The sequence below is a fragment of the Apiospora marii genome (genome assembly GCF_038362585.1).
Source record: "Apiospora marii strain CBS 49790 chromosome Unknown utg000005l_segment0_segment0, whole genome shotgun sequence".
Lineage (NCBI taxonomy): Eukaryota > Fungi > Ascomycota > Sordariomycetes > Amphisphaeriales > Apiosporaceae > Apiospora > Apiospora marii.
This window is the reverse complement of record NW_027117377.1, coordinates 35,548-50,658: the sequence shown is the minus strand read 5'-3', so window position 1 is coordinate 50,658 and position 15,111 is coordinate 35,548. Positions and strand designations below refer to the sequence as shown.

Sequence of the window (15,111 nt, the reverse complement as noted above, 5' to 3'; positions counted from 1 at the left end):
ATGGCTGACGATCAGACCATGGACGACGCCAGTTCGTCGGCTGCGGCCAAGCTCCAGCCCGAGCCCCAGCCCCAGCCCACTATGCAAGGGCAACTTGCCAACCAAATCTTCTCGCAGAATGCGAGTAATCTCCCGGTAATTGAGTACACCAATGCCACCTACAATCCGGGTGAGCATGAACGACCTGCCAAGCGCCAGCGCGCTGATGGTGCCCAGCCGTGGCACACTAAACGCATTCAGACCGTCGGGCCCGCAGAATCGCGGGTCGATAAAGACCAGCATGGCAACATTGTCATCAAGAACAAGTCAGGTAAGTTTGTCCTGCCTAACCGGGCCCTCTGGCAGCCCCGAACCCCCACGGTCCCTCGCCGAGTTCTGGCGACCTTTGACCACACCGCGGGCATCTCGACGCTCAGCACCGAGATCGAAAACACTTGGGAGAAAGATACCAAGTACACCGTTCTCGTCATGGAACACAGCGAGGGCGAAGTCCCCGCCCCTCCCGATGGCAGCTCCCTGACCCTGCCGATGCTGCCACACAACCATGACAGCGCCTGGTCCGCCCCCGCCAGAAGCAAAACTCCCAAGGAGGCCGAACAGTGCGCCAACTGTGGCCGGTTTGGTCACAGACTCATCGACTGCTGCATGCCCCACGAGAAGCACGGCGATATTTTTGGTTGCCCCATATGCAACACGCGTCGTCACACTTTTGACGATTGTGAGAATATGGACTACCTCAACCCCACAGCCATATTCAACATTCTGTGCAGCCGCCGCGCCGGAAAGCCCATGATCCGGACCAATACCGACGTGTACCTTCTCGCCCGCGAGGTACACCATAACAACCCGGAGCATTTCCCCAAGGACTTCGCTTTCCCGTGGACCCGAGAAGGCGCCCTCCGCATCCTCGCCGGCGGCAAGGAAGCTTTGTCGACGATCGACTACACCGGCGCCAAAGCCAAACTGGGTCACGCCCAGGACAGCTGGGCCAGTTACCACGCGGTCCTCGAGTCCGACAACCCGCCGAACGGCTCCTTCACGTACTGGAGCCAGAAGCATAAGGAGGCGGCCAAGCAGAAGCCCAAGCCGGCTCTCCCGAACATTGATACCACCAAGTTCACCATCCGCCCCCTCCCGGCCCTACCAACCCTGGATCCTAGACGGCTCCTGAGCGACCCCTGCTCCCCGTTTTTTAATTTTGGACCACGGCTCAACTTTGAGCCATTACTGACAGCAATGGAAACGCATTGCAACGGACATAGATAGGCTAATACATTTGTTAGTCACATTGTCCTGGTGTGCTCCTTCTTTTCGTGACTGCTTGTGTGACATGTAGATCTTCCCTGTCTATAATTGGCGTAATGAGGAACATGCAATCGTATCAAGTCCCAGCTACGAGTGGTCCTAGTTCGCTTTCCTTTCTACGACTCAGCTATTCCAAAACTCGTGTTTCTTGTGCCTGGAATAGCGCATAGTTGAGCAGACACTTGGCATGAGACAAATCATCTGACGAAGGAAGAACTTATGCTCCTAATGTTCCATCCAACCTCAATTAGTTCGTGGCTTTACTGACATGCCTCATTCCAGTGTAGCTGTCCAAGAATAGGCCCTATTCGGACAGATACATCTTGGCCTCTCCAGTAGAAGTCGGTAGTGAGAGATCGCTTGATTCATATGTGTGGGAAGTCTTGGAAACAACGGCAAGGATGGACCATTCCTTCCACATTCCGCGTCTCCAACTTCGGCGCTTGCATCTCTCCAAGACCATGCCTGCTGCACGTTTGTGGGGCCTGTCCAGATACAGAATCCAAGGACTGATATGCTGCAACCCTTGGGCTTGTCTGCTCTCAGCCACCTTCAGTTGACCATATTAGGTCGAACACGAGCCTACACGATTTCTCTTCGATTTCTATCACCAGCGACTTCCACCGTCACGTTGTTCCAGCGAGGAGTGATCTATCTTCCCTAGGCATCTCTCACTTCCTGGTCCTCTCCCAACCATGACATCATGCAAGTCTGGGTGTTACTGGGGCTGCAGTAGCTTCTCTTTTCCGTCATCCACACGCAGCCCTACAAGACGTAGCAGTGATTTGAGGGAGACGGGTGGTGCTGCTTCATTCGCTCTACTTCAGCTGCCTTTTTTCACAACACATCTGCATTGCCACTGTGACGCCCGTCAAACTCTGGTCTCGCTGAGTGTACCACTCTGGCCGGCGAAGACTGCTTGGGTGGTCCATGAGGTAGACTCTGGCTCTTGCTATTGTAGCATCCAACAGGGTTCGGCCTCCCGCATGCACGGTCTGAGAACGAAGATAGGACCAGGACTCTGCGGAGTCCGAAGTCTGTTAGTTGGAGTTTGGGAACGGCTTCTTCGCCATTGCGCCCCCTTTGCCATGAAGTTGAACGAGGTGGCTTCTGGGAGAGTGTTTCCAATTCCATTTGCCAGGTCCCCGGTGGTTCGCTGAACTAGACCTCACTGCGGTGTAGATAGACACTTGCAACCTAGTACTAGCAATCAGCATATCCTCTTCAATCACCGCTTGAAGCCCTTGCTGTCACATGCAGCGGGTCAAATCCTCTGGATGGATGTCCTTGTGCAGTGATCTTCATGCTTCAATCTGCCGCGGCCCTTTGACGGTACCGATGCTTCTCCATCACCAGCCAATTGCCTTTGGCAGTAACAGGGAGCTGTGCAATGCGAAGTTCGAGATGTCGAATCATTCTATGATACACCTGACCCATCTCCGCGAACTCGCCTCTAAGCCACTGTGTATATGCGAAAAGCAGGATCCTGTCAGTGCTATGCTGCAGGTATTTTTACTCACAAGATTTCTATTAGAGCAATCCAGCAGATGGATTGCCAACAAATGGTTTATTTGCTATTAGTGCCCTGGATGCAATGCTCTGAGTGTATGCTGGCGCACAGCCAAAAGGGTGTGCATGTCAATTGGGTGGTGCACCTCGAGTCTGTGCACCACCTGAAGCTGGGTGCGCTGCCAGCAATTGGCGCCGAGAGTTTGTGCATCCATTCAGTGTGTCGCAGGGCAGTTTGTGCACCACCAAATCCATGTGTGGGGCATAGGTGCTGGGGCCATCCGGTCTCCCGGTGCATGCCTTTTTGGTGGTGCACAACGAGTCTGTGCACCACCTAAATTGGTTGTAGCTACCAGCTTGGGTGGGCATCAGCCTGTATACCACAATTTGGTGGTGCAAGCCCAGTCTTTGCACCATACAAAACTGTCGCATATCCCCACCAACGCCTGTGCACCTCTTTTGGCAGTGTCCCAGCCATTCTGTGCACTACCACCAGCCCATCAGTCTTCAATTGCAGCAACTCAATCTGATCTGTCATGGCCTTCTCTTCTATCGCGACAGTTTCAATTGAGGGTATCTCCAGCTACTATTCAGTCCATCATGCCAGGCAGAGCAATCAGAGCTATCGGTATATCTATTGTTGTGCATGAGTCCCCATGCTGGCTGTTGCTGTTGCTGGCTGCGCATCCCACACCAATTGACCTTAAAGAGCAGCAGCCAATTACACATATGATCAGTCAAGGGCCAATTGGAAATCTTCGGCCAAGAAGCCATTTCAAAGAGTGCATACCTGGATGCGACATCCGGGCTGGAGTTGCTGGTGCGCAGGCATTGCTATGGCTGACAGTAGCCTCAATTGGTGGTGCAAAGACTCATGGTGCACCACAGAAAATGGGTGCACAGGCTGGCCTGCTAAACCAATTGGCCCACTGCGTCACTGCACCACCAAATTGCGCCCGAACCCAAGCTCTTACCACCGCAATTGACTCTTCGCATCACCATGTGCTGCATCGGCTCTCCAAGCCCTACAATGACAATGCATTGATCTGATAGTCCCTCAAGTCGGAACTGTCTCTCCTTTTAGACACTTAGACCCCTGTAGACAGCGGTGGGATCTACAAAGAGCAGCGCTTTCGCCTTCAGGGGGTATGGGTTCCAGGTTCCTTGCAACAAGGGCCCGGCTTCGCTGGCAAACAGAGCTTGAATGCGATTGGTTCAATCCCACCTTGACTTCCGAAAGAGGCAACTGGAGGGAATCCTTTCTCAGTTTGCTGCGATGCAGCCCAGTACACAGAGAAGAGGGCGAAACGTGACAGCTTGCAGTTTACTTCATTCAGCAAGACATAGTAAATCAACAGTCATGAGCCCCTTTATGTAAGAGACTAGATGCAGTGCAATTCTGGTGAGCAGAGATTGGAGTGCACTGCCGTCAACCAACTGCCTTCTCATCTGGTATATTTGAGTCGCCAATTGGCCAAGGCCTTTGGCGGTTAGGCATGAGGCCCGCGCGCACGGGCCAGGCTGGGATCGGAACCACAATTCTTCCGACACCAAGTCAACCCAGCCAGCCAAAGTCAAGATTCTGCCAAAGTCCAATCTGACCAGCATTCGATCTGACCGACCAAACAATTCGCCAGACCACCCACGCAACCACCCAGGCACGCGCGCGCATATACCAGACACCATTGTCCATCGCCTACAGCCAATACACCCACACGCCGACTACCCGTCCATAGATTGATAGATCTAGATATCCTCACAATGTCTACTGCCTTCATGTTCCAGCGCAACCGGCCCAATGCCGCCAACCTGCCGCAATGGCTCCAGACCGTGAATGCCAAGATTGAAACCGTGACTCGTGAACTGAACAGCTGCCAAGACGGCGTTCGTGACATTGCCGCCCGGCTCGGCTCCAATGCCGATGTCCAGAACCAGGTTGCCGACCTGGCCGCCCGCATCTCCGTTGGCCGCACGCTGCACCAGCGCCTCGATGATGACCTCAAGGCCAAGCTCGAAACCATGACCCGTGCTGACAAAACCGCCCAGGAGGCCCAAGCTGCCGATCCCCAATACCTGGACAACTGGGCCGCCACCGTAGCGCCCGTGGCCAAGCGGCTGCTGCCATCGTACCTCGCCCTCTTCGGGGACATGAACCTCATCCGTGACCTGAGTGACGAGCACAAGGTGCTGCTGTACAACAAGGAGCTCTCTGCTCTCCAGAGGCGCTACGACGCTCTCGAGGCCCAACGGGACCTGGTGCCCACCCAAGAGCTGGAGGAGGCTCGAAAGAAGCTGGAAGCCAGTGAGCTCGCCAGATCGGCTGCGGAGAAGGCCTTTGAGAAGAAGCGTGAGGAAACCAATGCTGGCGCTAACCGCATCGCCGAACTGGAAGAGCAGGCCGACGTCAACGACGCCAAGGTCGTGACCCTCCAGAAGGACCTCGAGGACGCCCAACAGCGCTACGAACGCGAGCGAGACGCCACACGAGCTGCTCACCAAGAGGAGCTGCGTGAACGGGACAACGCCCAAGAGCGTCTGCGGGAATTCCTGCATGAGAGCGAAGCGGAATGCGATGTCTATAAGAGACAGTGTGATGACATGCAGGTCCAGCTCACAGCGTTGAAGACACGCAACGAAAACCTGGTAAGTGGCTTTCTGTTTACTCCACGTTCATGTTATTCCGATTTCTTATAGGAGATGGAGTAACCGCTTATTCAACAGCTTTGCATACTAACGCCGCTTATAGGTCGACGCCCAGTCCCAGATCGGCCACGATCGTGACGATGCCCAAGTCGGCCTCGACAACGCCGAGCTAGAGCTCGAGGAATGCCGGATCCGCCAACAGGCCCAGGACGACACCATCCGTGAGCGGGACAACAAGATCCAGGAGCTGGAAACCCAGCTGCTCGTCTGCCAGAAGCAAGTCGAGGCCGAATCGGAAGCCTCGAGCAAGATGAAGGCCATGCACGATGGCGTTTACACCACCCTCCAGAAGGCGAACCTCGAGCTCGAGACGTGCCGCATCCAGGTCAAGCAAGGAAAGAGCGAGATCGATAGCCTGAAGTTTGTCAACAACGCCCTCTCGAACCAGTACAACGAGCTCTTCACGCAGAAAGAGCTGCTGAACCAAGCCAAGGACGGCCAGACCCGAAGCCTCGAAGAGGAGAAATCGTCTCTGCTTGAGAAGCTAGACACCCTGAACGTCGAGCACAACGCGTCGACCGCACAAATCCGGAGTTTTGAGGGAGAGAAGTCATCTCTGCTCCAGCAACAAACCGCCCTCACCGTGGAGTATAACGCCTCCACCGAACAGACCCGAGCCCTCCAAAAGGAGAGGTCTTCTCTGCTAGAGCAGCAAAACATGCTCAGAGTCGAGCTCGATGCCTCGGCCGTACAGATCCAGAGCCTCGAGACTGAGAAGTCCTCTCTGCTCGAGCAACGAAACACTCTCAGCGTCGAGCACAACGCCTCGATCGCACAAGTCCGGAACCTGGAAGAGGAAAGGTCTTCTCTGCTTGAGAAGCAAAACACCCTCAGCGTTGAGCACGATGCTGCCGCCGCACAGATCCGAAGCCTTCAGGAGGAAAGGTCTTCCCTGCTCGAGCAGCAAAACACCCTTAAAGTCGAACAAGACGCCTCGACCGTACAGATCCGGAGCTTGCAGGACGAGAAGTCTTCCCTCCTCGAACAACATACCACCCTCACCGTCGAGCACAACGCCTCGATCGCACAAATCCGAAGCCTCCAAGAAGAGAGGTCTTCTCTGCTCGAGAAGCAAACCAACCTCGGCGCCCAGTATGCCGCCTCGACCACGCAGATCCAGACCCTTGAGGAGGAGAGCTCTTCCCTGCTACACCAACGAGCCATGCTCGACGTCGAGATCCGAGAACTGCAAGAGGAAAGATCTTCTCTGCTGGAGCAGCACAACATCCTCCACGTGGAGTACGACATGCTCGACGCCTCGCGCCGCGCCGTTTACGACCGCGTCATCGACCTCGAATCCGATCTCTTTGGCCGGAACTTCGTCATTCAGGAGCAAAAGGAGCAGATCATGCGCCTTTCAACGTCCCATCGCTATGCCCTGACCCTGCTAACCAACGCTGGCCAGACCCTCGAGGCCCTGCGAGCCAACGTTTCCGCGCTGACAGGACAGAATAGCAACCTCCAGATCCGATCGAACGCCCTCGAAGCCGAGGCCGTCACCGTCAAAAAGGAGCTTAGTCAATGCAACAACGCCCTGCGCACCTTTATAGTGGACGTCTGCGATGTTCCGAACCTCGGCGCGGCACACGCCGACGACCTGCTCCGAGTGCTCAAGCTCGGCGACCCGGTCTACCCCACGACGGACGAGGTCCCTGCCATGTGGACTGTGCAGCAGCCCTGGGGCCCCCATCACGGCGCCCGTCGCCACTACCCCTTTACCGCAGAAATGGGCGCCACGAACCTGGCCGTCCGCCTGTACGAGCGCATCTCGCAACGAATGCTGACGAGAGGCTCGTTTCTCTTGCTGGAACTGCTGATGCAGGAGCTGTCCAAAGAGGCCCCGTCCGTGTATCCCCTGCTCGTGAACCTGCTCCTAGGCTGCGCCATCGGCGTCTCCCCGACGGTGCCCAACGACCTCGACACGCAGCTCTTCTGCGTCGGTCTCATCCAGCTCGCGTCCCTCGTCGAGCGCCGCTACCACCAGCGGTTCGTCGCGCTCCCGCAACTGCGAGAGCTGGTGCGCAACTCCCGGCGCCCCCATCGCATCTGGGACTCGATCGACACCAACGACGCCGCCCAAGTACGACGGCTGTGCCGCGATGTCGGCGTGCACCATGGAAATCACAGCCTCGTAGACGTGGATGCAGACGACCGGATCCTCCTGGTGGACCACGCCGCCCAGACGCTGCGGCTCGTCGACGCCGATCTCCTCGTGCTGAGCGACCTGAATGGCTGTGTCAAGACGCCGACGGGCCACAACGGCATCACCATGCCCATCGACGGGCCCGAAGCCCTCGCCTGGTGGCTCCAGTACGCCGGCGAAGTCCAGACCGAGCCCTGAAAGCTGGGGTTTAGATATGTCATGACTAATACTACAACTAGACCCATCTACTGCTGCTGCTTTCTCCATGATGACCGTTGTGACTTGTGACTTGTGACTTTCAACTGTAGGGTGCTTCTTGAGACTGTAGCCATTGCCATCTATATCCTTGTTCGTTGCGTAGTGTGTAGGCCATTGGTCAAACTTCCCTTGGCGCCTCATCCCTGGCACTAGTACCATGACAACTTGCGCTTCCTGATTTGATCCAAGTGAGAAACCTGAGATGAGACGAAAGCCAGAGCCCAGTTCGACCATGGGACACGACAGTCAAAAAGATTACGATCTTGCCTTGTCTTCTCTCATCATTCGAGTGAGTGAATTTGCTTGACGAATAAACGCTGTGACACTCCAATTACACGGTTGTCTCTGCTGACAGCCGTCTCATGGCCTCTCATGATCCAGTTCTTGGGGGATCGGAAATGTGATATCCAAAGTGTTGGGCTCAGCCCTGTTTCGCCGGCCTTTCCCCATCACTGGCAGGTGCATCGGTCTAAAGACTTCCACTTCCCTTTCACTTCCATATGCAAGGGTATCGGGGTAGGAGCTGCTGTGTTCGTTTGGCTAGTGACTTTTCGTACAAATGGAGACTTGCATCGTGAGGCGCTGACCCCAACTAGATCCTTTCCCAGCAAGTGGTCAGCTGTTCTCATCACACTATAGTCGCCACGCTTCAGAAGGCTCGCCATCAAAAGGCCCCTAGGCACGCGGTTCTTTGCTGGTCTTCATCTTTATGTCGGAGAAGCCTCTGTTTCCCCAAGTCATGCCCACGTGGCAGGCCATTTCTGCCGGAAGTTGGCAGGGGAGTAGAGGTTGTGGGTCTTCCTCTTGGGTGGGAAACCATGTACACTTTCTCTCCGGGCCTGCCATAGCCCAGCTCTTGTGGAATATGAACCTGATACCCAGAACGTTGACCTTGGCTCTTTTCTATTGCAGTTGCGTGTACAGGTGGGACGATCCTCCGCAGATCACGTCGTGATGCAGTGCGTGGGAGACAAAGTCCGCTTCAAGCCTAGTCTCGGGTTCGCAGAGGAAACGAGGCAAGCTTTCGATCCCACTGGAAGGTCGATGTCGCCACTTAAATCGACCTCCCAGGGTGAGCCACCGTTTCTTCAACAACGATGCTGGCACCTGGTTTCCAAACTCACAATCCTGCAACGAGAGATGGAACAGACCGAAGCCTTGATCATCTTTTCCAACCAACCCCCTTCCGAATGCTTCGACGGTATCCCGGAACCTCAAGTGGCCGCCCCCTTTCACAAGCACGACTCCGCGATCCCCCGAGCGAAGAAAGATGATGCTCTCTTTGCGCTGTCGTTTTCCCCTCCTCTATAGCACATCCTGCACCTGCCGCCGCTGCAGTGTCACAAGTGCAAGACGTCAAACTTACTCTACACGATCCGACCCAGCCTTACCAATAGTGGCCTAGTACAAGGAAATCTCCATCAGGCTCCCTCGGCCACAATCATCTCAATGCCTCGAGATACAAGAAGGCATACCGGGTGCCGCGGCGATTCTTCGTCTCCTCGGCGGGTCATCCAGCAAGATAGGATACTCCGGAGCAGTCGAGCGCCACTTGCTGCCCCAGCATCTGGCCCTCTTCGAGTGGTTTCAGCGCTGGAGCCTTGCGAGCAAGCCACCATCCGGATGGTTGGTGATGCTGACGGTTAGCAATCCCTCCTCGTACTGCGAATTAGTTCCCCCAACTACCGAGTGCTCGGCTAATCGTTGCTTGACCAATAGGGAAGCCATCCAATGCTTGGTTCTGTCTTGCTAGTCGACAGTGATCCATGACGCATCATGGTTCTAGATGCCCGCTGTGATCCCTCAGCCGACGTTCTTGCCTTTCTCCGCGTGTAACTTTCGCTCTTCGGCCTCACGGAGGAAGGCATCCGTCGCTGGCGGTGACTGGACTCAGCGTTTATCAGCCAATCATCCAGCTACTGGGCAGCCCTGTCAAGTCCACGGTTTCGTGCCAACGCCAGTACACGTCGGGGGAACTTGGTGTCTAGGAAGCAGAGCTACTAGGTCCCGATGATCAAGTGCCGATACGCCGTCTCCATCGGCGACCACAATCGCCCTTCCAAATACCTGCATCTCCCTCTCATGGTCACCCACATACAACTTGACGGCAGCTCGGCCCTCCCCCTTCCTGTTTCGGCATTTGCAAGCGTTACTTGGCTCCACATCGTATGGCTTTGTGCCTGGAGGGGCCTTAGGGGAGAAGGACCGAAATAGGACTCCAATGGCGACAAGTCGGGTTCTGACAGTGGAAAGCTTCCTAAGTAGCAGATGAACGTGTAGTCGGAAGAGGACTCTACGCTGGGGGGGATGACTGTCAACCTCTCTATACTGAGACTTGCTGCTGCCTTCCCTGGCTACTTGTTGGAGATCCGCCATGGTTTGGAGTTGCTACTTGCCGAGTTACACCTGCCATCTGTCTGTGCAGTCCTATGCACGAATGATCAATGCCGTTGCCCTCATGTCTGACACCATCCAGGCTACGCGTGGGTCAACCCCTGCATTGATCGCCGAGGTAGAAAGTTGTTGGTCACGCGCAGCCCCAAACAGTGCCCCCTGCGAAAGCTTAGTTATGGGCCAAATGCAAACCCATCTTGGGCTACCGTATTGCATGGAAAAATGCATCCTCTGACATGGCATCCCTCGACTGAGAAGGCCCCGTCTTGCCACGCCATCTACCAACCCCGGTCACCACCGATGTCGCCTGGAGCGGAGGGATTCGATTTCAGCTGTTTGCGCAAGCAATCCTGCGAGAAGAAGATGCCTGAAGCCGTCTCCCGTGATGGCCGCATCCCCCGACAGAAATGAAGTCTGCGGATGTCGGCCGCCACGGACCGAATGCCGGACGTCCGGTTCGTGTGCATGTACGCGGCTGCGATGTGTTCTAGTTGGGAGTCAAAAGGCATGATGATGTTGTGATTTGGCCATTCTCACTCGTGTTGTCCCGCACACTTGACTGAGTTATGCCAAGCAACCACGGCAAAGCCGGTGAGCAAGAACAGAGCAGGGGCCTTGAGCAAGAAGTTGCTGCTCACTTCCCATGGATGCGATTGCATCAAGGTCAGTGCCATTTCAGGCAGCCCTTGGATCCTCCTACGCTGGTAGAATTGGGGCAGAAATCTGGAAGGCGACTTGATTGAACCGGAAATGGCCCCGAGTTCCTGATATGCGTAGTCGTTCACCCTGACCAAGCGCCACCGGCAACATCTGGGCAACAGTGAACAGCTATGGAGCTTGGGTGCCTTAGTCTGGACTTGGAAACCGAGAGGCCAAGCCGCTGTGAAATCAGCTATCGAACCTTGAGACGTCTAGTTGGAGACAATTCCTCGTAGCAGCAACATTGCTCAAGACAACGAGCTCTGCATCATCGTCTCACGGATCTCACTGCCGAGAGGCGCCGGATGTGCCTGAAGCCATGGTGACAAGTGAAAACGCTGCCAAGAAGAATATGAGTCCATGGAGGATCTCGCTGTCCCTAACATCGTCCCTGCCGAAGGGAAGAATTGCCAGAGCTCCGTGTTCTTGAGCCTCGAAGCTCAAAAGGCTGTATGCAGGCCCGAATGCAGACGCCGAGATTCCTCGACAGCCATAAAATACGCAGTGCCGAAGTTGCATTCGAAAGGGGGCCAAACCTCAGCCTCCATTGCCGTGGCGGGAAAGACACGCGTCTTCATGTCGGGAGAGGGGAGCAGCATCCCTGCACCGCCATACTGTAATCGTCGACCAATAATCGCCTCCTCTCGTTTTTCCTGACCAAGCATGACACTTGCCAAGCGGTGGTCATCGTTCAATGTAGGTTGAGACTCCCGTAGTCAAAGTCTGCATGCACCACCCAACAGCCCATGTATGTGGACTTTACCTAGGATGAAACCACGGCTACTGGTAAGGCTGTAGAGATCGTCAGGAACAGGGGCTCGACTGCATGTCCAGCAAGGAAGTCCTGTCATACTTCCATGAAATGGAAACACATTTTCTTAAGCACAAAGGACGACGGCAGCATTCCACAGTCCTGATGCAGTGGCACCTATACACAATGGAACGTGATGAGATCAACTAAATCGGTTTGGCGGGCTACCAACAGATGTGCAACAGCTAGACTTCGCCAGCAGCCATGTTTGTAGAGCGTACCTCCTGCTCCTGCTCGACTGAAGAAGCGTGGGATTTCGATGCCCCCTGTCCGCGGTGAGAAGGTCAACCACTTGTCTGCCAAACCTCTGTAGTCCCTCCTAGATGGTGGCACTTTGACTGGACCAGTATGCCGTTTTGGAAAGGCAAAAGGACAAGGCATCTTGGACGGAAAGTCATCCTCACCAGTCCTCCTTACCGTGAGACTAGCCGTTGTCATTAGGCTTTCGAACGCCGCTTGAAAGCCCTAATCGATGACATTCTTCTGGGTAACTGCCAGGACACTGGGCAGACAAGTTATTGCAAGGACTAGACACCCTAACAACAGTGAACAATTCCCAAGAACATTTTCCCAGCCCCCCGGGACTCAGTCTAGGCCACAGTACTTCAAGGGCTGGTGGTATTGGCATCTACTAACGTGTTGGGGACTGGAAAATCGCCCTTGCCCTTGCCTTCGTGGGAGTCTGATGTCGGCCAATTTGCATGTGTATGTCGCTTCCATTCGGCTGAAACCCTGGCTGATCGAAGGATGGGAAGGCAATGGCCGCAGTGGAGAAGGCTTCTCGTTGGTCGAGATGACATTACTATTCGGCCTGGATCTGTGTATCACGGTATCCCTTGACCGACGTTGGGTTTCAGGTAATGGCTCTCAACAGCGCTTTGCACCTTTTGGACTCTGGGACTACTGCCTGGGACGTTTGGCTTAAGGGTCACGTTCAGCCCTAACCTGCCGTCATCTCTCGTGACTGCGGGCGGGGCTTGGGCGTGCAATGATCGAACCAGGGGCTGGGCTGATGTGAAGTCAGTGGCCGTCATGGCAGAAAACCACTCATGGTTCGAGGGGCCATTGCTTCTCGACAGGCAACTATGTACCAATCTGTCCCTTGGCCAACGCTGCAATCCCTTCTAGTTGTTGGGCATTGCCAGCACTCTGTGCCTTCAGGACGCTCGAAATTCCGCCTGCGCCACTTGCGCCTAGACTAAAGCTGGGTCCTAAAGTGTCGCTATCGGTTGGAGTCTGGCCAAGACTCATTTGTGGCGGATGTCCAAGGGAGACAGCGTCTCGTGTAACCGAAACACCGGGATGGGCTGCTACTGGGAGAGACTGTACAGGCCCAGGTCCATCCATCGCGTGCTTGAGGGCCATACGAGGGGAACGGATTGGAAGCTTCCCAAGGGTGATCGCGGTGAGACAGACCGACTGCCAGTTGGCGTTCTTGCAGAAGTAGGGGGGCAGGTTTGTCGGTTCTTGGGGACAACAAAGTGGACTGCTCAGATGCTTACAGGGTTCTTCCGGTGGGAGTTGGGGCAGAAGGGCGCTGGGAACTTGTCAAGTCGCGAGTGGTGCAGGCCGGGGAGCAGGTGCCGGCGGCGGTAACTCACCGTTGGGTGTACGCAACCATTCATCTCTGCCGGGAGTCGGTACAGGCTAAACGGGTGTCTACCTTGGCAGGAGCAGAGACTCGTGGCGCCGGACAAATGTCAGCCATTTCTAGGATAGACCAAAGGCCTGGCACGTGTTCCGCTGACTGCATTGTCGAGACGGGCTATTCCCAACGAAAGGCTGGGTGTATATCTCCGAGTTCCCACGTTGCCGCTGGTCAGCGCCCAGTTCTAGCAGACTGAGGGCTCGGAATTCTTCTGTGAAGCCCTGACGCCATCGCTTCGGGGAGTGCAAGCCGAAAACTTGGTGCTGAGCTCAGGGGGTCCCTCTTTCATGTCACTGCACTTCCCCACAGCTACCTTGCAGCCCCAAAAATGCGTCATAGAAGAGAGCGTCGCCACTGGGGTTGATCCGCAGCCGTGCCCATGGTTGTGCGTTGAGATGGGTGGGACTGAGATGGTTCTTGTCGGTGGTAAAGGTTGGAAGTAGACTGAGTCCTGGATAGACGATGTTAGATCCTGGGTGCTGGTAGCCTTGCCCTGACAGCCGGGATAGCCCTGTATAGCGGCTTGGCGCCAAGACTACGGAGAAGGGCATGGAGAATGGCTTAGCAGATGAATGAGCTGTCCCTACTTCCCATTCACGCGAGAATTGTGGCATATTATCTGTCTCCGACCACACCCCAGACTATCACGTTCAGAGGGCCCTTCAACGATGTTGCTCCTTCCCGGCAAACAGCCTTTACCAGACAGCACTCCAAAGGGGCCGCCTGAGTGACAGTCATTGTCAGATTGCAGTGTCGCGGCTGGTGCCAAACATCACCACGAATCTCTGGATCAGTCCGTATGGAGTACGGCTGCTCTTCCGACGTGGAAATCTGGCGACGGACGCATTTGAAGTGCAATAGACAGGCATGGATGGATCGTCAGTTCGCGAGAGCAGTGTCTGCGTTGAAGGCAATAGTCGGCGAGGTTCTCAACTTTCTCTGACAGTTGCGCCAGCTCCCGTGACCGATGCTAGGTTGTAGACCTCTGCGTGGATGGCCGGGGGCCGTCTGGTGTTTATTTGGTCACTGCCGCTGGATTCCCAGCGCAAAGGATGATTGGGTGTTCGAAAAGATGAGAAGCTCTTGGGCCTGACCGGCACACAGACTCCATGTTCAGCGCATGAGCCCGCGGTGTGATGTTCTTCTGGCTTTAGTCTCCTCAACTGCTGGATACACCTGCTCAGATCCCACGCCTCGGGCATGGAAGGGGTGACAGCGACAGTCTCGAAGGCTTTAGGTGCTGGATACGCTGCCAAGAAGACGGGTATGCCCAAGTATGCCCATTGGACTCGGCATCTACTGCCTGGATCTCTCGGTTCTTCAATCAGCCGACATCGTGGTGCCTGCTCGCTAGGGGTCTTGGGGGATTTCGTGCATGGTAATGGACTGTTTCTCGTGGGTGGAAAGCCAGAACCTGACAGATACAGAGTGCGAGTAGCAGAAGCTTGGCTAAGAAAAGCGCTGAGGAGCTTCGCAAAGCTGACCTCACTGCACAACACAACGGATGAGGTATGGCACGATAACCAGTCAGCACTGCACTGGCAAGAAGTCCCCGTAGCGCGCCCCTCAGCCCCCAAGTCGATGCTCACTGTCCAAGCAGCTTCCCGGAGAGCCACTGAGGAACGGTCTGTCAAGACAAGT

The 15,111-nt window shown here is 55.4% G+C and overlaps 6 protein-coding genes across 6 annotated transcripts; 2 read left to right on the top strand and 4 right to left on the bottom strand.

Moving 5' to 3' along the window:
* PG985_007898 (uncharacterized protein) lies at positions 1–1,266 on the top strand (the record flags this gene model as incomplete). Its single annotated transcript, XM_066827666.1, has 1 exon — positions 1–1,266. One exon carries the CDS (start codon positions 1–3, stop codon positions 1,264–1,266), a length of 1,266 nt encoding a protein of 421 aa, XP_066682578.1.
* A 3,294-nt stretch (positions 1,267–4,560) lies between these two features.
* Positions 4,561–5,367, bottom strand: PG985_007897 (uncharacterized protein; the record flags this gene model as incomplete). Its single annotated transcript, XM_066827665.1, has 1 exon — positions 4,561–5,367. One exon carries the CDS (start codon positions 5,365–5,367, stop codon positions 4,561–4,563), a length of 807 nt encoding a protein of 268 aa, XP_066682577.1.
* A 259-nt stretch (positions 5,368–5,626) lies between these two features.
* On the bottom strand, positions 5,627–6,071 carry PG985_007896 (uncharacterized protein; the record flags this gene model as incomplete). The annotated part of the gene is made up of 2 exons (XM_066827664.1): positions 5,627–6,001; positions 6,042–6,071. 2 exons carry the CDS (start codon positions 6,069–6,071, stop codon positions 5,627–5,629), a joined length of 405 nt encoding a protein of 134 aa, XP_066682576.1.
* An 89-nt stretch (positions 6,072–6,160) lies between these two features.
* Positions 6,161–7,207, bottom strand: PG985_007895 (uncharacterized protein; the record flags this gene model as incomplete). Its single annotated transcript, XM_066827663.1, has 2 exons — positions 6,161–6,664; positions 6,914–7,207. 2 exons carry the CDS (start codon positions 7,205–7,207, stop codon positions 6,161–6,163), a joined length of 798 nt encoding a protein of 265 aa, XP_066682575.1.
* A 183-nt stretch (positions 7,208–7,390) lies between these two features.
* PG985_007894 (uncharacterized protein) lies at positions 7,391–8,152 on the bottom strand (the record flags this gene model as incomplete). The annotated part of the gene is made up of 1 exon (XM_066827662.1): positions 7,391–8,152. One exon carries the CDS (start codon positions 8,150–8,152, stop codon positions 7,391–7,393), a length of 762 nt encoding a protein of 253 aa, XP_066682574.1.
* On the top strand, positions 8,151–9,229 carry PG985_007893 (uncharacterized protein; the record flags this gene model as incomplete). Its single annotated transcript, XM_066827661.1, has 2 exons — positions 8,151–8,207; positions 8,831–9,229. The coding sequence occupies 2 exons, from the start codon at positions 8,151–8,153 to the stop codon at positions 9,227–9,229; spliced, it is 456 nt and encodes a 151-aa protein (XP_066682573.1).
* Between the last annotated feature and the right edge of the window lie 5,882 nt (positions 9,230–15,111).